Source organism: Rissa tridactyla, chromosome 11 (assembly GCF_028500815.1).
Source record: "Rissa tridactyla isolate bRisTri1 chromosome 11, bRisTri1.patW.cur.20221130, whole genome shotgun sequence".
NCBI lineage: Eukaryota > Metazoa > Chordata > Aves > Charadriiformes > Laridae > Rissa > Rissa tridactyla.
The window spans coordinates 8,951,776-8,977,486 of NC_071476.1; the positions used below are offsets into that span (position 1 = coordinate 8,951,776).

The window sequence follows — 25,711 nt, forward strand, 5'->3', positions numbered from 1 at the left end:
GGACAAGAGACCTCGTGGCATCACCGACACCGTTCCCGCTGACGCACACCACGGAAAAGCCCTCGGCAGCACTGTCCGGACCTGCCCAGCCGTGCCAGAGGTGGAAGGCGAGCCCCAAAGCTTGCTCTGAAGCATTTGCCATCTGCCAGCTGCATCCTTCCTGGAGGAGCTGGTCCCAAGCCCTCGTGGGGGAAGCTGCTGGGAAGGGGGTGCTGCAGCTTTAAGTGTGTTGGGGACTGTGTTCCCCTGTGTCCCCTGCAGCTCAGTCAGTGTCGGTATGTGGGAGGCTGTCCCTGCGCTCAGCCTGTACTAACATAGATTTATTTTTCTAAAATCTCTACTCTGTCTTTTATCGAGGTCTGTAAGTGCTGTTGGAGTCCCTCTTTCCTCACGTTCCCCTTCTCTGATGCCTCTCTCTGCTAGACTCCTGTTCCTATGAACTTAGTGAGTGTTTTGTCCCCAGCTTCAGCGGGTTGTGCTTTCGTTGAATCCTAGAATGGTTAGAGTTGGAAAGGACCTTAAAGATCACCCAGTGCCAGCCCCTGCCCTGGGCAGGGACACCTCCCACCAGACCAGGTTGCTCCAAGCCCCGTCCAACCTGGCCTTGAACCCCTCCAGGGATGGGGCAGCCACAGCTTCTCTGGGCAACCTGGGCCAGGGGCTCACCACCCTCACAGCAAACAATTTCTTCCTGAGATCTCATCTAAATCTCCCCTCTTTCAGTGTAAAACCGAGATGTGCAGGGCTGTTTCTGGGCAGCGTGGAAAGCAAAGCAGCACAGCGGCCTTTCTGTTTTGAGATGGAGCAGAGGAAAATCCTCATCAGCTCATGAAAGGAGTTGATTTCTGTAACCGATGCTCTGATGTAATGTGTGAGGCACTACCTGGGTATCCCTGTGACAGGGGGTTGGCATTCAAATTGTAGTTAATGGCTCCAAAATGTGAGGCCAGGAGTTCAAGTGGGCTTAGTAAAGCAGCGCCTGGCACCTGGGCTGCGGTGGGAGGCGGCGATGGTGCTGGTGAAGGCTTAGCAGGATGGGTCAGGATGAATCAGCCGCTTCCAGCATCGTCTTCCCAGCTCTTGAATCCCAAGCTGGGGGCTGCTTTGCTTCTCCTGCTGTACTGGCATCTGCAGGGGAGGGTGAGGGCAGGTATGTGGCTGCTGGCTGGAGGAGATCCTGGGTGTTTAAGCAGCCCCATGTGTTATTACTCACAAAAATGTGGTATGGAGGTGTTGGTATTTAGCCACCAAATGTATGCATTTGACTGGCGGCCAGGGATTTCAGAGTTTTAAGTAAAGTAAATGTGTGGATAAGGGTGATCACATGGTGAAACTTGGTATTTTTTTTCTTTTTGTCTCACTGTGAAGTTGTCTCTAAGTTACACAAATTAAGAAATTCCTTATCCAACAAGAAGTGTGCTTTGACTAACATGTTCACGTTCCTGTGATGTGCAGGGAGGAATTCACATGTGTTGTGAGATCTTTTTTTTTTTTTTTTAAAAAAAAAAAAAGGAAATTTGATGCCATTCTTCCCAGTCAAATACAATTACAGCCTTTTTTTTGGTAATAGCACTGGGGCTGTTTGTGCGTGGGGCCAGGTGGGTGCTGGGGGACTGGCAGCATCTCCCTGACCCTGGGCACGGCCGAGGCCCCCGGCGTTGTTGCGTTGTGTTTGTTTCCTGACTGTGGTGTCAAAGCATAAATCCGCAAAGTTTTGGCTTTGGTTCCTTCTGTCTACAATAAATCCTGGAAGCAGTTTCTTTGCCCCTCCACCTGGTGTGCGCGCTGGTGGGGCGGCACTGCCAGGCACTTGCCCGTGGAGGGAAGGTTTTTCAGAGACAGTAATTTTTCTTTTTAAATAGCGGCTGCTATTTAGCAGCCCCCCCTGCCCAGCGCGGGGGAGGTGGTTTGCTCTGTGCAGCCCTGGCAGAGAGAGGACGAGGGGCTGAGGAGGAAGCAAACCAACGGGGATGGGCTGTGAAAACCCAAATTCCTTTATAGGTGGCAGCGGCACGAACGTGGGCCAGGTTTGTTCTCGTTTGCTTGAGCCCGAGTGACCGGGGGAAGCAGCAGCCGCCCAGGTGCAGAGCTCACAGCCATTGAACCCCCTTCCCAGCGGACGCGCGGCGTGTGCGGGGAGCCCACGCGGACCCACGTGCCGTTACAGCCCTGCTGAGTCTGCTTGGAGAATTTCAGTATGAAGATTTTGAGTATGAAGATTTTCTATTTATTCCTGCCCTCTGGACAGAGACGGAGCTTCTCTGGAAGTTTCTGTGGGAGAAAGTCCAGCAATGACTCTGCTGGACGTGTAGCCCCAAAAGTCCTTGGAACCTCACATAGCTGATGTTGTCCCGAGCCCCGTTCCCGCCCCCCCAGCTCGTGGAGGTTTTGCCGGGGTGCGTTCACTGCGAGCCGTGCTGCTGGAAGATGGGAAGGATGACAACGTATGATGTTCTCAAGTTTCCAGTAAAAGTACAACTGGAAAAGTGAATCACAGCTTCCCCTCTGGAGCTCCTTGAGGACTAATAGAGAGGAAAACCGGCAGCTTTCCAGAGCCTGGATGCACAGCGGTGGTTTCAGCCGAGAGGAATGAAGGAGGAGAAATCCCGCGGCTTCTCCTTCACGTACCCTGGATGAGCCGGGTCCATCGGGGTGCTCAGCCGAGCCCAGCGCCCGTGCCATTCACCAGCCTTGCCTAGCAGGTGACAACCCTCCATCAGGCTGTGGGGATGGATCCATCTATGGTCACCACGGTGAGGTTCCCAGTCCTGGGCAAGTAGAAGCATCATCTGTAGCTGCTCCTAGTCTCAGTTCAGCTCCCAGAAGGCTTACGGCCATATCAGTGATAAGAATCAGTGGTGACCGTAGTCATGTGCCACCAGGGAGGTGAATAGCATTCAGGAGATGGGCAGGAACCTGCAGTCACCCCCACCCCCAAATACAAATTGGTGTGAAATCCTGCAATAGGCTTGTTCTGGAGGTTTGTGTAGCAGACAGCAGCATCCCGGGTCCAGTCTGGCACTTTCCCAAGTGCTAACTGTTAGTTTATAAGGGGATGGAGAAATTAGAAATTCAATAAGGCCCAGGAATTCTTGCAACTTAGAAGCAGCTCTACAAATGTAGAGGGCAAGACTTGCAGATCATTACCAGGTGAAAAAACATTTTGGTGAAGTATGTGAGCATATGCAAGTAATCTTTTGAGAATGATGTTGTGTCTTTTAGCAAACAAATCGTGGGATAAAAGGTGTCTGCAACTTTATTTTTTAGTTATGTCTTGTTAATGGGTGCGTTTCCCACGAAGCCCCATGTTGAAGGCCCAGCACTAACCTAGGTCAAGTTATTTTTCTTAGGATTGTCCTAGCAGCCGTTAAAATAGAGTAGAGCGTTGTTAGCACAGGGTAATGATTTCCACATAGCTGACTTTAATCCCCTACAACACATCTGAAAACACTTTTCCCGTCCTTGAGCCGTAAATTAAATGACTCGGAACATTTGAGCGTGACGTCGGATCTCTTACCCACTCTGTTAGAAAAGCATGATTAGTTTTTGCTGGTGCCCAGACACAAAGCTGTGACTGTTGGTAGCATGAACCTGCTGCCAGGGTGGCTTGGGGTGGCCATGCTGCTCTGGGGCTCGTTTGGTTCCCCTATCTGGGGGGCTGCAGGGGACCCTGCTGCTGCTGGTCCTGCCAGGATGTGGGCACGGGGTGAGATCTGGGCATCCCCCGTGCTGCAGTGGTGCCCAGGGCATTGGACTCTTAGGCAGTCACTTCTTAATTATTTTGAATTATCTCGTAGTCCACTGTTCCCGTGGAAAAGAGGGGGTCTCCTTGTGTAAGCATCAATGCTCATCAGACTTACAATTGGCAGTTCTATTTGGTGAGGCTGGTGTTTCTCCCAGTCTCCTTTGCCTTTAAAAGGGCCAAATAGAACCTGAATTGTGCCACATCTGCTTAATTTCAGAGTATAGAATCACAGAATGGTTTGGGTTGGAAGGGACCTTAAAGCCCACCCAGTGCCATCCCCTACCCTGGGCAGGGACACCTCCCACCAGCCCAGGTTGCTCCAAGCCCCGTCCAACCTGGTCTTGAACCCCTCCAGGGATGGGGCAGCCACAGCTTCTCTGGGCAACCTAACCTGGGAAGCTGGTCCAGGTGGAAACGGTGGCTGGGGTGAGCCTGGCTTTGCTCAGGCCAGCGCTGGAAGGTGCACGAGGCTGTGCTGCTTACACCGAGGACTTCTGGCTTCTCTAGAGAGCTGATGGTGAAGCCTGGAGTTTAATCATTAAAAGCACTAACTGCGAATCGGCTTCTACGTGCAAACCTAACGCTGTCCGTGTCTTTCATTAAGTGTGGAGATGAGAATTGTGAAAAACACAAGTTTAGCCGCTTTCTGGTACAGCACGTGTGATCTTTGTTCATTTAGGGGTATGGGAACTGGGACAGTCCAAGTGGAAAGTGCTGGCAGTACTGGTGACTGAATGCTATAACTTCACGTAAAACAAATTTACTGCTGTCGCTCTTATCTTCTGCAATCAGAATTGCTTTCTGAATCTCGGTTCTTATTTACTGGCAAATTGAAGTCTTCAGGGATCCTTTTAGCTGTGTTTGGCATGTGGGCTCCAGAGCTGAGGGAAGGGGAATGTCGTAACTGCCCCGTCTCGGGGGCAGTGGGAACACACATCGGGCTGAGTCAGTGTAGGGGAAAAAAGCACGGAAATTATAACGATGGTCTCTGCCAATGTAATTAGGCATTTTCATTGTTCTGGGCCTCCAGATGAAATTCTCAATGTGGAAGCAATATCCACAGCACTGGATCGTGGCAAAAAGCGAGGAGGGATTGCTAGGAATGCTGCCATTCCTGGGAAGGCTGGTTTCCTTTGTCCCACCAAAAACAGTTGGAAAGACCAGCTTAAAGTGAATGGTTCCAGCCTAAAATCAAATAATTACATTAAAGGTAATTTATCAGAACAAGACATCTAGCTATGAGAAAGAGTAGGTTATTCCCTGTTGAAAAAGCTGTGATGGTAGTACCGAGTAATGGTTTGCAATGAAAAAAAGGTTAAATCCTCAGGGGATGGATCCAAAGTGTGTTACAGCCAGTGGGAGTCTTGGCTTTTGATAGGTTTTGGATCAGACCCTGCCCTTGGAAAGGTTGGTTTGTTTGCTCACTGCTTTAGATGCAAAATACCAAAGGTAAAAAAAAAAATGACCTCGAGGATTCCTGGGTTAAAACCGTGCTCCTTATTTTTCAAACTTGGACTCTGCAGATAATTAAACCAAAGCGGAGTGTGGTATGTGGCAGGGGCCAGAGTCCGTGGAAGGATGCTTGGCCGCAGGCAGTGATCCCTGCCTGGCAGAACCAGACCTATTCTCACGAAGTGGTGCGTACGCGGACGGTGATGATAAATGGAATAGTTTGCATTTGAAAACTTGTACTTCGTGATGCAGTTGCCATCTCCCAGCTCAACCTCTCAGCATCCAGAAAAGTCGGTGTATGTGTCTGCCGGACCTTGCCGGGTCCCTGCAGCTCCCTCGTGCCCCATGCTGGCGATCGCATCCCAGCCATGCCCCTGAATGCCTCTGGGGGGAAAAAATGATATGGCACACGGAAAATCTTTGGACAGTGGCAGTGTCCTGCTCTGGCTTGGCAGGACTGAAGGTGCATTTGTGAATGGAAACTCTATTTTCAGGACTTTTTCTATCCAGCACCCGTGTTGAAAGGGTCAGGATGATTCATGCAGGGTCACATAAGCCTTGTAGCTGAAAGGCATTTATAGAATTGCTGCAGTGTCCTAGTACATAGGCCTGCCAGGGAAGGGGAAAAAAAGATATATAGATATACACATAATCTGAATGCATTTCAGGGTTCAGGGCCGGAATAAAGGGGCAAAGCCAGCAAAACAAGAACCACCCCAAGTCTGTCTCCTGATTTCTTCAACTGAAATAGGTTTGTGTCTTAAACTCCACGCTAAGGTCAATCCTGAAGAATGGTTTTCAGCTTCATGGTTTTAATAGCACAGAACTGGCATCTTCTCTGTTTACCATTGTACTATTTCTTAGGGTAATTTTAGGCAAACATATATATATATTTTCATTCCCTGGCAGGCCTATATACTATATATATGTTTGGGTTTGGTTTGTTTTTTAAGAAGTCTGGGGTTTTGTTGTTTGGAGGATTTGGGGGGTTTGAGGCTTTTTAAATCAATTTAAGGTGAGTTTATTTAATTTCCCCTTGCAGAGCCGAAGGGAAGACCTGGTCCCCCCCAGTTCTGGAAGATGGCAAGGCTCAAGCGTACCGGATCAACATAGAGCCGGAACCGCAGGTACAGCCGCAGCAGCCCTGTGCCCCAGCTGCTCTCCCAGCTCGTGTTTCTGGGGAGGGGAGATCCAGATCTGGGATCTGGGAAGCCCTCTGCTCCACCTGCGGTCCTTCCAGGGGTTAAGGAGTTTCTATACGTGGTTTTAAAGTGTTGTGTTTGTTAGACTTTTCTGTGCTGTGCTTTCCTTGGGCTGGTAGAGCCCAGGCTCCTGTGGTGATCCAGAGTCCTGAACTGATCTGGCTTAGACCCAGCTCGGTGACTACCCTCCGCCCAAGTCAGGCGTTACTGAATCGTTTGCCAGCGGTGTGAGGAGGCCGGGATGTGCCACGGGGGGAGCACCCAGCACCGGACCTGTCACGGGGCCATGGTCACTGTTGGGAGCTCTAAGGGTGCTGCCCGACGCCAGCCTGTCCTGGAGCGCAGTACAGCCAGGGTCTGTTTGCACCTGCCTCGGCCGCCGTGCCTCCATCTCGGCTGCTTCCAAAATCCGCCGCACCCTCCTAATCCCGTGGCGGTGAGTCACGTCACGTGGTGGTGGATGATTATTTTTTTTGTGTGATGACAGTCTCTTTTTTTTTTTTTTTTTCCCCTTCTGTTCACTCCTTTCTCTTCCTTCTCTCTGTTTTGCTTGACTTTTCCCTCTACCTTCATCTCTTCCCTTCCACCCTCCTGCCTGCCCTGCCTTCCCACCCCGTCATCTCCGAGAGCCGGGGCAAGGGCAGCATCGTCTCCAGCAGCTGCCTGCTACCAGGAGGTGGATGGACCTGAACAGGCTTCCATCCTTCCTACCCATCTCTTGACTAATAGCTTGGTATCAAAGTCAAAGATGACTCTTGTTCTCCTTTGGGCTCCTCAAAGGGAAGAGGAATGGTGTTCGCTCCTCCCTTTCTATCTCTGAGTTAGCTGGCTGTTGGGTTTTTGGATGTGCTGGTCCATGATGTATGGTATAGAGGTATCAGGGGAATGAGGAGATGATGAGGGATGGAGACCAGGAGGAGCGGACAGGGCAGAGGGGAGCTCCTGCTGTCTTGCTCCTCCTCGGATGGCCTCTGAGATGGTGTGCATGCTGCCAGCTTTGCCAGGGCACACAAGGTAATAGATGGCAGGACTGAAGCCTGCTGAGACTTCTCACTGCTGCAGATTGGCCAAACCCCTCCCAGAGCAGCAGCAGAGCCACCACAGCTGCTTGCAAGCTTTGGAAAACAAAAGTAGATCAGTTCAGGCTGACAGAAAACCTCCTGCGATTGCCACAGCAATGTGGGAGCACTCCTGTGCTGATGCTGAGAGGTCAAATATTGCTCATGTGGTTTCCTTCTCCGCAAAGGTGGTTTGTGTTATGGGCTGTTTCATGACAGCCTTTTCTCCACTCTCACAAAGTGCCCCCCTGCAGATGCTGCTGGCTTTGGTTTGCTGCTCATTCTTAGAGGCGGTTCTTTGAGTGTCCTGACAAGGGTCCCAGGGTCCCCCCAGCCCTTCCTCGTCTCAGTCCAGAAGGAACACAAGACCTGCAAGGAAGGAAGAGAGTGGGATGGTGCTATGAGGAGTGGTGTTGACCTCATTTACCATCAGTGAGGAGTGAGGAGAGAACACTGGCAGCAGAGACTCCACCAAATGATGAGGACGGGGGAGAGATTCTCCAAACCCCACAAAGAGCTGACCTGTATAGTCACAGAATGGTCAGAGTTGGAAGGGATCTTAAAGGCCATCCAGTGCCACCCCCTGCCCTGGGCAGGGACACCTCCCACCACACCAGGTTGCTCCAAGCCCCATCCAACCTGGCCTTGAACCCCTCCAGGGATGGGGCAGCCACAGCTTCTCTGGGCAACCTGGGCCAGGGGCTCACCACCCTCACAGCAAACAATTCCTTCCTAATCTCTCATCTAAATCTCCCCTCTTTCAGTTTAAAACCATTCCCCCTCATCCCATGGCTCCCCTCCCTGATCCAGAGTCCCTCCCCAGCTCTCCTGGAGCCCCTTGAGGGACTGGAAGGGGCTCCAAGGTCTCCCCAGAGCCTTCTCTTCTCCAGGCTGAACCCCCCCAGCTCTCTCAGCCTGTCCTCACATCAGAGGGGCTCCAGCCCTCCCAGCATCTCCGGGGCCTCCTCTGGCCCTGCTCCAACAGCTCCGTGTCCTTCTGCTGTTGGTGCCCCAGAGCTGGAGGCAGCACTGCAGGGGGGTCTCCCCAGAGCGGAGCAGAGGGGCAGAATCCCCCCCTCGCCCTGCTGCCCACGCTGCTGGGGATGCAGCCCAGGCTGTGGGGGGTTTCTGGGCTGCCAGCGCACGTTGCCGGCTTGTGTTGAGCTTCTTCTCAGCCAATTCCCGCCTGTGAATTTATCAGCCTTTGCAACCACATAGAAATTTGCAAATATTTTGCATTCCCGTCCGGGCACAGCGGGCAGAGGGGCTTTGCTGCTGGCACTGTGGAATGGCAGCACCAGCAAACCCGCCCCGGTACCGCACACGAGTGACTGGTGGGTCTGCTCATCTTTCCTGCCCTGACTGACAGAGCAGTGTGATCTGTCTGCTTGGGCTTTGAGTTCTGGCCATGTTTGCTTCATTCATCAATTACAGCAATCTTTTTTGACAGATATTTTTTCTTAATAGACTTTGATGTGCCCAAAACCCTATGAATAATATTAAATGAGGACCAAATGTGCAGCAGTCCTACTGCCAGATACAACATTTCTGAGGTTTAATGCAGATTGGATTTGAATCTGACTATTAATATATGTTACAGATGGATCTTTTTAAAAATTAGGCAGTTACAAAGAATATAATGAGGGGGGCAGGGGTGGAGTTTTCCTGAATCCAGACCTACACTGGAAATGTTTAAATCTGGGGAGTACTTGGTGGGTAAAACAGACGTGTTTGCAGCAAGGCACCGTATGAATGAGAAGAAGGAGGTAAAGACAGCAGATTCTTGCGTTTGCTGTCTTTGTCAATGGCTATATCTCCACGTTGTCTTGTGTAATGGCTTTTCTGGCCTCCCGGGGAGGAGGTGAAGGAGGTTCCATGCCCCATGCCCACAGTAGAGGATGCTTGCTGGGGTTGCACCCAAGATGTGCTGGTTGACCCTTCTCCTTCCCCAAATGGACTGTGCCTTGAGCGTGGCTCACGCTGATAGCTCAGGACACGTGCCAGCAGCTGTCCTAACCCCTGTGTTATTGCAGATGTCCCGTGACACCAAGGGCGATCATCAGCACCCAAGAGCGCAGACCCTTGCAGCAGGCATCCCGTCCCCCGGGAGCGGAGATCCCGGTCGTGGCTGGAGATCCCTGTGGAGCAATGCCATATGGCCCAGGGCTGTCCTGTCCTGTCTTCATTCAGTCCCTGTAGCAAAAGCACCTCTTAGATTGTGAGAAAGAAAAGACTCATTGTGAAGTAATAGCTTGGCTCAAAGCGTGCAACCTTGAGGTGCACTTCCTCACATCTGGAAAAAAGCCGTCTGCTTTGAAACACAGGGGAAAAAAATCTGCTGGAATTCTGCCCTCAAATCACAAAAATAGGTTTGGGGTTGTGCCTTGAAAGGGTTTTGAGAGTTTCACCCCAAGTGGCCTTTCCAGTAACACGGAGCAGAAGTCTTTCCTTCCTCTGGGTTTTATTCTACCAACTTTTCCGTCGTCCTGGGCAAAGATGTCTTGAAAGTCTTTTGACTTGTGACTGCAGCAATTCATACTAGACTAAATCCGTGTGATTTCTAGGAAAGCGTGTGCCCTACAATTACATTTTAGTTTATTTAGGTGCAATCTTTGTCTTGAGGGCAGTGAGGTTTGCACTTATTCTTTGTGCAAGGGAGGCTGGAAGGTACGGAGCGGCTGCTGAGCTCTCCTCTCTTGCTAAATCTCTTGTGGTTTGACAGTTACGCTTTGTGGAAAACCCCTGCTCAGAGACCAAGAATGTAATCAATCCTCCTTATTAAAACTTTGATTAATATGATGACTGGGGGGAATAACTGCCCTTGCAGCTGAAGAAGTTGGAAGTGGAGAGAGCTGCTTGTTCACAATGAGCAGAAATGACACTGAACAGGATGCGAGCGAGTCACCTTCGTGAAATAATGGTTTGGGTTTTTTAAAGCAGACTTTGGTTATCAGCTAGTTACACTATGCAGGTCTGTCCTTAACAGCAAGGGTCTATGGAGGAGGACACAAATTCAATGACGTTCAAACTTGCGTCCTCACTAACGAAGGACTGCATCTTTGTCGAACCCGGTCGTGGGTGATGGTGGGACCCGCGGGGATGCTGCCAGCACCTGAAGTCAGCATTCCCATCACGCAGACATGACATCACTGCTGACATGTTGGGATCTCTGGTCGTGCTTGGCCGCCAGCTGTTTGCCCGGTGCCGGCGTCGCTGTGGGCACCGTCCCTGGCCATCCCTCCCTGGCATTCAGGGAGAGAGGGAGCACCGATCCATCAGTTCCTGGAAATCCCACTGTCTTCAGCTTCTTGTAGCATGAGCTCGCTAGTCAAAATACCGCCATGTGGTGCTAATAAAGGGAGAGGATGTTTGTTTTCTTGACCCTTCACATACTGCCAGAATTGGCAGCTTTCTGGCCCGGGGGGGCTGGAAACGAGGGCTTTGAGCTGTGGGGCAGAGCCCCGTCAGCGCTAATTGACAGTAGATCAAGTGTCTGGGTGGGAGAATAATTGCAGCAGAAATTAAATTGGTAGCACGTAGCTGGAGCTGGAATAGGATGTGAGTCCTTGCAAACCTGGATGCTTGGCTAAAATAAGCGACGTGGGGTGAAAGGCTGGGTTTCCTCTGGCCGCCCGGAGAGGGAGAGGCACTTCCCACAGGCGGTCGTCATCCCCATCCCTGCGGGAATGGCATCCCAGTGCCACCTGGCTGGCAGAGCGGCATCCGGGTGGGTCCTGGGGCAGGGATGGGGAGGGTGGGTTGGTGCTCCCGGTCCCCCTTGCCTTGGTCCTCTCTCGTGCTGCGCCCTGTGGGCTTTCCAAGACCAAGCATTGACTGAGGGGTGAGCTCTGAGCCGTGGAGAAGAGCTGGTCCTTCCATAGCGCAGGGGAGTCGCACAGGAAGGATGAAACGTTTCTGCTTGTCACTTAAGGTTTTTTCTATAATGTGTTATTTTGTGCTTGACACCAAATTCTCAGCCTCTAGGGATTCATGTTAGTTTGCTCTGACTAAAATCCAGGTGCAAGGCAGGCAGCTTGCCGTGTGAGAACACCAACCAGGATGGGGTGAAGAGGAGGAACTGGGGCCAACTTGCCTCTACCATAGCTGTTCAAGCAGCCTGAACCACATAGTGCAAGAAACCCAATGCCACGTGTCAGCCGGGCCAATGGAAATGCAAACATAGAATCCTAGAATGGTTTGGGTTGGAAGGGACCTTAAAGCCCACCCAGTGCCAGCCCCTGCCCTGGGCAGGGACACCTCCCACCACACCAGGCTGCTCCAAGCCCCGTCCAACCTGGCCTTGAACACCTCCAGGGATGGGGCAGCCACAACTTCTCTGGGCAACCTGGGCCAGGGGCTCACCACCCTCAGAGTGAAAAATTTCTTCCTTATATCTAGTCTAAGTCTTCTCTCTTTCAGTTTAAAACCGTTTCCCAGCATCGTTCCCATGAGCTTCTCATACCTGCCCTGACCTCAGAAGTAGCCGCCTCATAATAGTGTCAGTCTACTATACTGCTGATCATACTTGCTCCTAATTAAAAAAAATATAAATAAGTCACATATGGGCTTCAGGTGTGAGTCCGAGCCTCTGGTGTCCCAGCTCAGGGCACCTGGGGACAGCAGTGGTGTCCCACAGTGGAGCAGGGAGGGCGGTTTGGTGTTAATGTGTCCCTTAGCACTGATTTTAACAGCTTTAAAAATATCCTAAATAGTCTCATATTTATTTTTTTGTTTGTTTCAGTAGATTATCATTACTTTTTTATTAAGGACGAAGAACTCATTTGATTAATTGGCTCCGAGTATTGCTTTAAGTTCTCAGTGGGAGGGTCTCGTGCAGGACACTTCCATCTAATATTTGCAGCAGCAAATGGCATAGGCCAGCCTTATTTCTGTGAAAGGGGGGGTTAAAGCCTCTTCGCTGGAGAGGTGGAATTTCCTTTCCTGGGGTGACCGACCTTCCTTCCTCCCCTGGTCAGCAGCTCGGGATGGGCCACGACCGCTCCTGGGGAAGCTCTTGCTGGGACCCTCAGCTCCACCAGCCCCGCGCGGGCATCGGATGGGGCTCTCGGGGCGGACTGGGGGGAAAACGTCTGCCTCGTGCTTTTGGGAAAACAAAGGATGAGATAATGCCCTGGCACGGGAGCGGGTTCCCGTTGCATGGGAACTCCCAGCGTGTTGTTTGAGGGCTGATTTAATAGCAGAAACATGCTGGATCCTGACGGCCGCTGTAGGCAGCGTCAGCCTTGGACTGTGGGTATTCAAGCCGCCTTTCACACGCAAATATCAGGGTTTGTGCACCACCAAAATCTGATTTCTGACAGGCTGATTTACTGGGTGAAGAGGTTACACACATGTTGGTGTGCACTTGTGTGTATTTTTTTTCCTGTGGGACAATACTGAATCATTTGAAAGCAAAGGCATTTTCTCAGTGCCACTGTAATGTGTCAAACTGTTCTCTCTGTAACCTTTTATGTGAAGTCCTTATTAGCGAGCTTCAATAATGCTGATATGTGAAAGAGGAAAAAAACAATCTTAGAATAAAGGGGAAAAAAATGGGAGTGGAAACTTCAAAACGGTGTTTTCTTCTGTCCAGGTAGCAAACTTGAAGAGTTTGCTTTTATTGAAGATAAATAGGAGCTTTATTAAAATACTAACGATGCCGGCTGATGTAGGACAAAATAGAAAATTGGATAAGGAGCTCACACAGATTATATGCCCTGTTATTTTCCTTGATAACATCAGTTTCAGCGATGACTCTGGTAACACAGGTAAGGAAACTGCTTGTGTACTCAGAAATGCCGAGTGTTTGTTTGGAGCACACCTGTAGTTCAGTGTTTCTGTTCTTATCCATCGGGAAAAATACCTCGCCCCATTTCATTTTTCCTTGTTGCTCACTTAAGAGGAATTAATTGCCCTTTGCAGTCACTTGTGTGACCTGCTGGGGTGAGAGCATGCAAAGAGAGCCCTTCCCTGAGTGGCTGGGTGCAGGGGGAATGTGCTGGGTGCAGGGGAGGGATGCTGGGTGCAGGAGGGATGCTGAGTGCGGGTGAGGGATGCTGGGTGAAGAGGAGGGATCCTGGGTGCAGGTGAGGGATGCTGGGTGTGGAGGGAGGGATGCTGGGTGCAGGGGGAATATGCTGGGTGCAGGAGGGATGTTGGGTGCCGGGGTGGGGATGCTGGGTGCAGGTGAGGGATGCTGGGTGCAGGGGAGGGATGTTGGGTGCAGGTGAGGGATGCTGGGTGTTGGGGAGGGATTCTGGGTGCAGGAGGGATGTTGGGTGCGGGGGGGCAGATGCTGAGTGCAGGGGAGGGATGCTGGGTGCAGGGGGAATATGCTGGGTGCAGCAGGGGCATGCTGGGTGCGGGAGAGATGCTCATGGTCCCCCAGTCTCCTTGCAGCCAGCCAAGTGGCACAGCGCAGACAGGCCACCAGCACAGTGGGTGAAGGAGATGGGGTGAGGGCAGGGAGCGGCTCCCAAAACTCTCTTTGGCAGGAGAGGTGGGCAAATGGCAGCCAGGGTGTGCGAGACCCTGGCATGACTGGGCTGCAGCAGCTGCTCCTGCCGCCGAGGGCTGGGATGTCCCACAGGCACTGCCGGCCGGGGCATGTTTGTTAGTAGGACAGCCAGAGACACGTTTTTGACTCGAGCTGAGTTCATCTTCTTCATTAATGACTGAAAGCAAAAGGTTGGGTCATTCCAAAATGAAAACCAGAAATATCATATTGCTTTCGTTGTGTTTTCTTGTATGCCTTGCCCTGGCTTTTACAGAAAGAGACGTTCGGATAAGCCGCGTTGGCGAAGTAGGCATCTTTTGGGTTTAAGCACGTAATATTTCTGTAGTGGGAAGCTTAGCTTGTTGCCAGTGATGCTTTTTTTCTCCCTGTTATCTCCTGTTAGTGGTTATGGAAAGAAAATCAGAAAGGTTGATACAATAACACCTGAAAATGCAACAATTCCCCCAACTGGGAGTAGAGGAGAGAGACAATAAGCTGAAAAGGATGAAATCAGGACATTGCCTGTTGCTGTTAAGCTCACTAAGTTTGTTCTTTAAGCCAAATACCAGATGGTGAGAGAAGTGACTTAATGGTGGCTCGGTCAGGTGGCACTGGATGGGAACAGCAGCATCTTCCCTAAGAGGAGGGGGAGCAGGTGGGAGGCCGGGGTGGGTGCTTGTTGTGATGGTTTGGGGTTTTTTTCCTCTGTAGTGGGGGATTATTTTCTATCGGTGGGGAGGCTGATCCAACACACACAGCGGCCCGTGCTCGGCGGGGGCGGCTCAAGGCGGAGCGCTGGCAGGAGCATCAGCCTGATGCCTGCACTGAGCAATGCCCTCCTGCGCCACAGCTCTCTGCTCCTGGGCTGGAAAGGGGCCCCTGAGCACTGGGAAGCAGGGAAAAAATCCCTTCTAGGGTTTAGACTGTCATCGAGCTTAGCTATGGCTAGAGAGGGTCATCTGGCAGGAGGGCTCTGCTGTTGAAGCGAGGAGGAAATTTCGAGGCTCTTCTACCTTTGTTATCCAGGGTTATTGTATTGCAAAAATGCCTTGAGGTTTCACTGATGTTTATTTTCTATTAGTGGTCATTAGGTTTTCTTGTATGCATGAAAGTTAAATACTGCTTATAGGATACATAGAAATTCTTTTATTCTTTGGCTTCTTCACCTACGCTAATTTCTTCTAAATTTACTTATCGTGAATATTAGTTGTGTTCGCATGGGAAACCAAGGCTGGTTTAGGACTATGAGAGCTGGAGATGCTCACAGCTAGCCTGAGTTTATTCTGGGACTGCAATGCAGCACCTATTCCCATCTCCCATTTGGCTGCAGAGCTGTGCCCAAGGTTGTTTTGAAAACGCAGCCAGTATATCCCATGCCCTCCAGTTCAGCAGAGCCCATGAGCCCCGGCTATCTTGCTTTTTTATGAAAGTGTTAATAAAACCAAGACATTTGTACAAAGCCCTCCTCTGTCTGCTTGTTAAACACCCCCTTGCACCACTGATATTAAAAACATGCCCTCTGCACTGGAGCAGGCGAGATAAATGGAAACACATTTTAATCATTCTTGCTGGTCTTGGGTAATTTTTTTTCCATGGCCGTGGATTTTTAGAAGACCACTGGGGAGCCAGGTAGCTTAAGGGATAAAGTTGTGGCATTGCAGGTCCAATCCCTCTTGAGCTCTTTACGTCGCACGAGGGCTGTGGCTGCTCCGGGGGGTGAAGCTGTTTGCCAGAGCCACGGGGGGCCAGCAGCCACCGGAGCCTCACTGGTGGCCATCAGCGTGACTGCATCGGGGTGGAAAAGTGTTTGCTCCTTAAGAAGGGTCTGTGTAGCTTCTTTCTCTCTAATTGTAATCCACTGGGGTAGATGTATGCTGTACAATACATAGTGCAGAACACGTGTAAATGTAGAGCTGGAATATTTTCCTAGCTTAGCCTAAACTCACTTTTTTAAATAATACTTCGTTTTACATCCCAGAGCTGCTTCTTGTGAGAGCTCTCCTTCAGAGAGGGATGGATGCCTTCCTCCTGGAAGTTAAGAAATTCCCAGCCACCCTTTACAAATGGTTTAGAAACTTCCCTGTCCATGCAAATACCTTTTGGATGACTCTTGTCAAGGCTGCTGTAAAAGTGTCAAAAGCAACACATCATTTGTTGCCCAGAGAAGCTGTGGCTGCCCCATCCCTGGAGGGGTTCAAGGCCAGGTTGGACGGGGCTTGGAGCAACCTGGTGTGGTGGGAGGTGTCCCTGCCCAGGGCAGGGGGTGGCACTGGATGCGTTTTAAGGTCCCTTCCAACCCAAACCAGTCAATGATCCCATAATTTAAAGCTAGTAGGAAATGTTCAGCTTTTACCTCTCTGGTGCTGTCACTCCTGATCCGGTGCTCTTGGCCGGGTGAGCCACAGCCAGGTTGCTCCAAGCTCCATCCAACCTGGCCTTGAACACCTCCAGGGATGGGGCAGCCACAGCTTCTCTGTGCAACCTGGGCCAGGGGCTCACCACCCTCACAGCAAAGAATTTCTTCCCAATATCTCATCTAAATCTCCCCCCTTTCAGTGTCAAACTGTTCCCCCTCCTCCTATGGCTCCTCTCCCTGATCCAGAGTCCCTCCCCAGCTTTCCTGGAGCCCCTTGAGGGACTGGAAGGGGCTCCAAGGTCTCCCTGGAGCCTTCTCTTCTCCAAGCTGAACCGCCCAACTCTCTCAGCCCGTCTTCCTCAGCCTGTTCACTGCCATAACAGCAATTAAATCGAAGGCAATGGAGACTTTCATATAATGCTTTTGCTGTAGCTTGCAGGGGTTTCAGCAGAAATTGCAGCAGCATTAAATAAGAGCCTTAAAATGAGCCTGACTGCTGGGTCCAAGACCACTTTAGCAATGCTTGCAGGGGCTGTACCTCTGCCCGCTGGGACGTGACCCACGGGTGTTTTCCAGCATGTCCAAGACTCGGCATGAGGCCCTGGGGCTCGTTTTGAGCCCCTGTCCTGAGATCTCACCGCGGTGCACTAGCAGCCGACCCATCCCGGAGTACGGACCCTCCTGGGGCAGGCTGGGGCTCAGCCAGGCTCCAGCTTGAGTCATGTTTCACGTCAATGTTGGCTGCGGCCTTTTAACTAAAAGACCATCTGATCTCAAGGGTTTGATCTCTTACTTAGTGAGATCTGAAAAACGAATTTGGTGTTTAGCTGACGACTGTGAAAGGAGTGTAGTAAGATGGACATGATGGATGAAGTTTTTCTTCAGACCGTGGTATATGCTGAAAGAGGAACTTGGCAGAATATTTGAAATCCATCTCATAAAATAACCCACACGCTCTGTTCATCCAGCTTCAGCAGACTACAGACCACCTTTTTTCTTATCAGCTCATCTTCTGAGCTGAGCTAAATAGTGGGATCATACTTACTAGGGCTTTTTAAAGTTTTTAAAGATTTTTAAAATTTTTAAAGCCTGTCAGTCTTCAGGCTGTTGGGATATGCCAGGTTATGTCTTCAGGCTTAATTGCTTGTGGCATTTGCATGAAAGAGGACTTGCAGCCCTGAAGGCAGTAAAATCTCTCCTACAAAAAGCCCTGTGCCAGGAGAGATCAGAATCAGGTCATTGAAGACCAACTGTACCCCTTGGGTCAAGACAAGGCAGCCACGGGCAGAAATTGCACCTTTGCTTTAAAACTATCCTTGCCTGTACTCTCTCCCTTTCTCTTGTGCCAGCTCTGAGCTTGTCCCGTTGAGCCCTGGGCAGCCAGCGGTGCCCGACTCCCGTTGGAGAAGCCAGGAGTCCATCACCAGGCTGTCTGGACATGTTGGACATCAGGCACGGTGGGGACGGGTCTCAAACTGCAGCTCATCCTGGCAGGAACCATGATGCCTCTAAGCCGACCTTCCTCGGGGTCTACCTATTGAGGCAGATGTTCTGATGATGTCCTAATAACGATAATAGCAACGGACAAGCATTACCGCCTTCTGCAGAAATGCGGTCTTGCCCTCTTCTCTTCCATGGTAGGCAGCTGAGGGACCGCAGCCAGGGACACAGCTTTCGGCCATGTACTGCAGAGAGACTTGGAGAAGCGCTGGCCGGCTCTCCTGGAGCTCAGCTGTGCTCAATTCCCCGAGCCCGGAGTGAGGGAAAGAGAAGTCAAACACCAGTGAGGAGCTGGAGCGCTCAGGCTTATCCTGCCGCTGCTGGAGGATGGACAAAAGTAACCAGAAGTGCTCACAAGAGGTGCCCTGTCCGGGAGAACCCACGGCTACAGGATGCTTTGCCCTCCTGGAGCACAAATAGCAGCGCTCACCTCCCTAATTCAGCATTTTGGCAGCAAATGTCTGGCTGACACTGACTGATGGTGTTCTGGATTTAGGAGGAGAGTGGGTCTGAAGTACATCAAACAGAAAGCTGCTTTGGACTGAGCCAAGCCATTAATGACTTTCAGCTCTGTTTAGGTCTGACGCGGCGTGTTTTTATAAGGGGCTCAGGGCTGGCTCAGGAAAATAGTCATCTTGCAGGTGATCCCCATGGCAGCTGGTCCTGTCCCTGCGGATCTTCTCCCACTGCACGCCTGGGCTCCAAGATGGATTTGGGGCTGGAAGGTGTAATTCCGGAGATGTGTTGGGCTCTGTGCTGGTGGGTCTGCTCCCGGGGAAGGTTTCTCATGTGCCAAAGTTGCCATTGCTCAAAGCTCTTCCAGATGGTGTCGGTGCTCGCATGGAGGTTGTAGGAGCTAACGGTGGCCTCTCAAATTAGCAATCTTCAATTTTAATCTCTGTCTGATAATCTGGAAAATGAAGTGAATTATTTTGTTTGTACTTCTAGCCTTTTAAGACTCTAATTTAAAACACTGTGAAGTGGATGAGCTTTAATTGCTTTGGATCAGAACGTGAAGTCTGATGTTCTGTAAAGCTGTGTCTAACACCTGTGAAGACTTGTAGTTTAAAAAGGCTGGAAGGACAAATAGGGCATTTTGCAAAATGTCGGAAAAAAAAAAATCCTTTTTTTTTCCCCTTAAGAATAAGAAAAATTGAGGCAGCAAATGAGTCAAACTTTAGAAAAGTAAGGTTGGATGTGTTTTACCAAAGTGTATCAGAATACAAACGTGAGTTCCCAAAACTCTCTTAAGAAACCATGTCTGGTAGAGCATATTGTCTGAGTGCGAAGGACAATTAACTCCTGCAGCTCTTCAGAGTGTGGCCGAGGTGGTGAGCACGGGGGACTTCTGCTTGCCGAAAGACAGGTTTAGGCTTAAATCCATGAGTTAAACTCTTCCCAGCTTTGCATCCCAACGTTACTCCTGCTAAGTAGGCAGCTGAAACTGCACGCTCGCCTTAAAAACTTGTATTTTAAAAATCTGAAAAGATTTATGCTTTTTGTTGACGCTACAAAAGGTGGCTTCAAATTATGATAGACTCTCTCCAAAAGAGACAGGGACTGAGACTCTGAGACTGATTTTCAAACCTTTTGAAAATTCCTGGTTGGCCACATGTTTTCCTACTTATGGGAAGACTTACTGCAGCAGTGATTTGCTTGATAGAAGTATTTAATTTTTGAGTCTTCTGTCCCATTACAGGTTTGACTAAAAACCCTGAGGGACGAAAAGTGTCTCCAGCAGAGTCAGGGGCACAACTGCAACGAGCGGGCAAAGCTTGTCTTCATCTTCGGTACCTAGAGTCCGCCTTAGCTCTGCGTGGTGAAGCCATGGAGTGCATTTGTATTTCTGTTGGAATCTTCAGCTTGCTTCTCTTAATGCTCCCCTGTACGTTTCCTGAAATTGGAAACGATATGTCCTGTGAAAAGCATCTGAACTTCATTACTTTGCTGATCATGCTCATGGCCGTGTCCAGCCATCCCGCTGTAGCTAAATGAAATACCTTCAGCTGATATGGGGGAAAAGAGATTTGCAAATAAGTAGGGACTTGCTAGAAGTTGAGTAAGTGCTTGTAGAAGAAGGAAGGAAGGAAAAAAGCTCTCTCTATTTCTGGCTCTTTGAGGAATTCCCAGGATTAAATCCAAACAATCTGTCATTCAGCATCTTTCCCTTAAATATAAAAAAAAAAAACATTCCTTTTGTGCTCTTGATGCTGTGTTGTGTGGTGGGGGCATCCGAAAACCAGTTAAATTTCTCTTTCCTCTTATCTTAAGCAATGCTGGCACTCAAGAACGTGCCACCACAACGTCTGCACGCCCGCCTGGGTTCCTGCACCTCCGGGTCGTGTTTTGCTTCTACTGGAAATAGTTTGTCAGGATATAAATACTGTACCAGTAAGGGCAGCCCTTACCTGTGCGTGATAAGACATGGGCTGGGCTTGTGCAATGCTGATAAATGTATCTGGAAGAGGAGGAGGAGGAGGGGTTTTAATGGGGCCATGCAAGGGGTCGCCAAGGCAGGTCATCTTTTTTGTTTGCTCTAGTTCATTCTCCTCCAAATAATCCCTTTTCCTCTGGTCGTTCCTTGCCCCGGTGGGAAGGGACAGGCTGGGGGTCCTTGGCAAGGTGATGACCAGAGAAGGTCAGTCCAGATGGGCACTGGCCAAGGGCACTCACTGCACATTGTGCCGCCCTCCCGTACTGCATCCGCACAAAAAAACACCCCAAAACCCACCTGCTCCCACGAAGCGGGACTTCAAACAGCTCCTTTCTAGCTCTGCCTCCTGTTTATCTGGCGTGGGACGGCTGCATGAATCATGTTTGCCAGGAGCGGGGAGGCCTGGGCTCCAGGAGCTCCAAATGCTGCGTGTCAGGAGGTTGGTTACGCTTCATAATTGATGGTCCTAGAAGGCAAGCGTGAGAAAACAGATTGTGAGTTTCTGTTTCGTAGGCTAAAAGGCTTCTCCTCAGTGAAACTTCGCAGGCCAGCTCTTAGGAAGGGTTTGCAAACCCTCTTAATTTAAGAGAGACCATAAAAAGCAGGAATAAAAGCCAGCAGAGAAAAGCAAATTAGGTCCTGAAGGGGGGAAATTTTTTTCTGATCTTCAGTTTGAGAATTGAAAAGAAATCCATCTGGTTCTAGGTTTCCAAGAACGAATGCATGAGTGTTTTGCACAATGCGAAGCCTTGCAGAGGTCTCATGGGAAAACGCTGAAACAGGCTTTGGGATGAGAAAAAGGAGATGGAGCTCAGTCCCGGGAACAGCTTTTGTGCAACAGGGAAGTTTTGTAGCACAGAAAACAAGAGTGAGAAGGAAGGCAAAGACCAGTGTGCTCTCAGAGGGGTAAATACTTTCCCATAAAGTCATTAGCTGCCCCCAAGATGAGACACAGCTCTCCAAAGCCTGCAAAGAACTTGGTGGAAAAGGCTGAGGGACATCCATTGCTTCATCTCCATGGTCTCGGCCTGGTAGGTGTTGGGGTAGCAGGAGCGCTGTGGGGTCAATCAGGAGGAGCCCGTTGATCCCTACGGATGCTGCTGGGTCCCCTGTGGCTTCATGGCATGGCGGAGCAGACATAGGGGTGAGATGCCACCACCACGAGCATCCTCCTCCCGCAGGGACAGCAGCCGGTGGTGACCAGGGATGAGGAGCAGCTCGACAGTGCAGGGAGGGCTCCGAAACACCCCGATCCCATCACCTGGCTTTCATGGCTTTTGGAGAGCACCCAGGCAATGAGTTTTAGCTTTACAGCTACATTTGCTCTTCATGGACAAATTGCTGAGTTTAACAGGAATGAATGGCCAATGCTTTACACACTACCTTGGATTAAGGCAAGTCCATGGAGATTATGGTCTCCAGGCCCTTTGATGGGGGAGGTTTTCTTGCCAGAAATAGCTGCCGTGCTCCCTGGTGAGGCTCGGGGTGTCCATGATGCCGAGGAGCCCGCAGGAGCAGAGGACTGGGCCCTGATGCACAGCTAATTAACGATAATGGCTTTTTAAAAGCATAACTCTATAGCTCACAATGGCCTGCCAGGCAGCACGGCCCATTGCTTTTTTCCCCGAAATGTTTATGATCCTTCTTTTCCCCTCTGCATCACAGTTGAAAGTGTTTTCTTTATTTCCCTTGAAATCGCAATGTAAATCTGGGAATTGGAAACCCATAGCCTGGTTGTATGTGTATATTTATTTTTTTTTCCAAAGAATATAAATTGGGGAACAGTTAAAATTACATTATTCCTGGCAGCGAAATTCCTTTTTTAATAGATAATTTGAAGTTATTCTGTTGGAAGCAGCTTTCCCTGCGTGTGTGTGCGTGCACGGCGCAGAAGGAGCCGCGCCGAGAGGGCTCGGGGCGGCTGTGGGGGCTCCCGAGGCGGTGGCAGTGCAGGAGCTTGTCGGAGTCTGCAGTTTTTCAGCTGGTGGCAGGCAAAAAAAGAAAAAAAAAAAACCTCAAAGGCACTGTTTTGCAGTTCTTAATTAAGCCCGGTTTTTATCAATGGGAGTTTTGCCTTAGGAAGAACTGAAGGATTGGACTTTCCAGATCTTTTTCTAGCAGGATCTGGTTTTTATTTCTGTTAGCCGCTCATTTTCACAAGGCTTGGGAGAACTAGTGTTTTCTGCTCTGCACCAGTGATAGGCATTTGTTTCCAATTAGTATTTATTGGATTATTTTAGTCAAAAGTAAGCTTTGTATCGCAGCCCCGCAATATGCACTTTGTTATTTGTTCACAGGACGGTGTTTTCATTTTCTGCTTGGTTTTTGCATGTGCTCCAGTCTACTGAAAAACTGGTGCAAGGCAGCATCGCGGGGGATCTGCCCCCAAAGATTAATCCAGATTAAACAGATTACAGCCTCTTATAGAAGCATCTATTTCTTCCCTCGGTTTGGGCATGTTTCTGGCCCACGTGGCTGGAAATAGCAGGGTGTCCTTAGGCTGGGTCCAGCTTTCTGCTGCTTTTCCCGGTGGCTGGAATTAGCCCCGCTCTGGGGAAGGGGGTGCTGGTGGCTCCCCAGGCTGAGCCGGGTGGTTTGTGGCAAGATTAGCAGCAGGTACTGTTGGATTTATGGGTGTGTGCCGGGCTGGCGAACAAAGCCTTGGAAAAACACATAGGTAATGTTTTACGTCGGTGAAATAATATGGAAAACTTGCGTTTTAATGGCATCTGAGTTCCTGACTTGAGGTCATACGGCAAAAATATTTCCGTAGTTTGCCTTGGGAATTAAAAAGCCAATGAAAATATGAATCCCGAGCTAAACCAGTGCGTTTCTCACACTGTTAAGGACTGACCTTATTTTGGGAGAAAACCTCCCCAAAATGAACAGGGATGCGTGTGGACGAGGGTAGTTGGAAATAAGGGAAAATAACCAGGAGTGGCCCCTTGGCTCTGGGTCTTGCCCAGCCCGTACCCGTGGCTGCAGAGCTTGGGGTTTATCGCGTTTTGCTAATATAAATCAGGAGCGATTGCCCCGCAGTCGGGAGAGCGCTAAGTGCTCTCGGAGTGATGTAAGGCGAAATGAGAAGCAGACTCGCAGCCTTTCTTTTGCGGAAATAACAAATATGCTTTTACAGGAGAATAAATGCGGAATACTTGGCGGCGGCTCGCTGGGGAGAAACAGGCAAGTTCGTTTGGTGGAAAACCAAGGAAAGCTGCATAGATTCAGCAAGATTTAACTGCAGGTCAAGCCTGAGTTTTCCTTGTCCTGCTTCATATCTCTGTTTTCCATAGAACATATAAAATATTACTGCGAACTGCACGTCCCAACGCAGCCTCTCCATGTGTATCGTACTAAAAACTATAAACCTCACAGGTTCTTCTGCTTTTTCTTCTCTTCCAGGACAACGGGCCTGCCCAGAGCAGGAGGCCGATGCCCCATGGGGCTGGGGGCAACCCCATGGAGACCAAGCAGATGGTGAACGTGCAGCATCACCACCCAACCCGGCTCTACGCCAACAGCGGCCCCGAGGCGGCTCTGCCGGGCCAGCTGAGCGGGCTCCACATCGCCCCTGCCCAGAGGTAGGAGGACATCCTTGCCCAGGCTCTGGGTATCGCTGCTGGTGGTGCAAATTCCATTTCGGGTGGGGGTTGTTGAGGCTGTGGTGCTCCCACAGCTCCAGAGATGCTGGGTGCAGCTTCTGCTCCATTAGCTAAGTGCAGATGGGAGGAAAAAAATCTAAAAAAGCCAAAAAAAAAGAGGTTTTGGAGATGCCAAGTTTGGAACAGAATGGCCACATGTATGTATGTAGCAACTGCCACGCTGAATTTAAGCTCATGATGCTGAAGGCAACATTCAACCATTTATCTCAGAGATGGGTGCAGGTGCTGGTTTTCCAGATCCACATAAGATCCTTCCACTGCCGACGGGGGTAGGTGGATTAGCGGCATCAGATCCAGTCCTGAGGCTGGGATTAATGCCAGGGAGTGTCACAGACGTTAGTATCCTGTTTTTTCAAAGTGTATATTCAAGGCAGGATGGAAGAAGTTTGCCCTCCTAGGACCGGGGATCACAATTCCACGGACCCCAGAGCGAACACTTGGCCTGGGAGCGGGAGGGATCCACAGAGAAAATTAACCCCAATAAACTCGGGATGTTTAGAAATGTTAAGATCTGCTCCATGCAGCTCTCCGGGAGGCTGGGAAATAAATAACGCTCGTAGGAAAGAGAAAGCTTTTGTGTAGCCAGGAACGGTTTGGGCGGATAACTGGGACTTTGAGGCAGGCCAGATTGTGGGCTGGGATGCTGTCGCACGGCTTACGCTGCTGATGATTTATGCTCCTCCAGACTGGCAAAATACTCTGCAAGAAAGCAACGTCTGTATCAAATACAAAGAGGGAAGAGAGTTCCTTTTCAGCTCAGGAACTCTGTGCCTGCACAAAATTCATATTTCAGTGACGCTGTGAGCCAGCTTATTCCCTGTGCTGCTCCAGGAAAGTTAATGAAGTTGGAATGAAGAGAACAGCACAAAAAACCACGGAGAACAAAATCTGATGTTATCTGTGTGTGAGCCAAAAGGCTGGAGATTAACTTGGGTGTTTGAGTGGAATTGGGTCAGAAGTGCATTCTTTTTGAATTTGGGCTTGATTGGGCAGGACTGGTCAAAACCTGCCCTTTTTCAGTGAAAAGGTGTGGATCGATGCAGGAGGGGGCTGTAGCAGGGCAGGCAGGCGCTCGGGGCACGTGGGGAGGGTTTGGGCTGGCCGGAGGCACAGGGATTGGTCCCCTCCTGTGGCAGCGGCACTTCTGCCCCTTGTCTCAAGAGGTCGGAGCCACAGGAGAAGCTGGTGGGTAACTCCCAGGAAACAGAGCTTTATTTTTTCCTTTGTTTGAAAGTGAATTTTATTTCTCTTTTTTTTATTATTTTTTTTTATTTTTTTCCTAAGCGGGTACGAATATAATGCTGGTGGAGAAAATGAGTCAGATGATGGCTAAAGTGTGTGAAGCTGTCTGACGGGATTCAGGGCTCTTGCTATTTTTATTGGGTTTATAATGACCTTGATGACCTTCTCCTTAAAAAGGAAAAGGAGCCCCTTCCCGCGAAGCCCTGCTGGGCTGTGGGGCTGCAGCGAAGCACAACAGCACTTGAATCCATCTCTACTCAGCAGGACGCCTAAACGCGCACCTGAAATATTTTTGATTCCAAAGTACACTTTTCATGTTTTGATGTATCGAATGAACTGGAAAAAGGGTTTAAATGACTATTTGTTGTCTGTTGTACACCAGTCACGGCGCACACGGACAAGGAGCAGCTTCAGGTCTGGGTGCTGAAGGTGGCCAGGGGTAATGAGGGGGCTGCTCTCGTGTCCCGTCCTTGGGGCTGGGCAGCCCCGTGGTGTGGTTTTCCCATTTCGGCCGTGGGCTGGGGCTGGCAAATGTATCTTTTAATGCAGTCACCTACAGAAACA

General features: G+C 50.1%; 1 protein-coding gene across 1 annotated transcript in view; it reads left to right on the forward strand.

The window, feature by feature from the left end:
- Positions 1 to 25,711, forward strand: part of PDLIM4 (PDZ and LIM domain 4) — a 56,170-nt gene that overhangs the window by 21,236 nt on the left and 9,223 nt on the right. The window contains exons 3-4 of the mRNA XM_054217751.1: positions 6,240 to 6,324; positions 23,646 to 23,824. Of these exons, the coding sequence (XP_054073726.1) occupies positions 6,240 to 6,324; positions 23,646 to 23,824 (264 nt within the window). The remainder of the gene's footprint in view (positions 1 to 6,239; positions 6,325 to 23,645; positions 23,825 to 25,711) is intronic.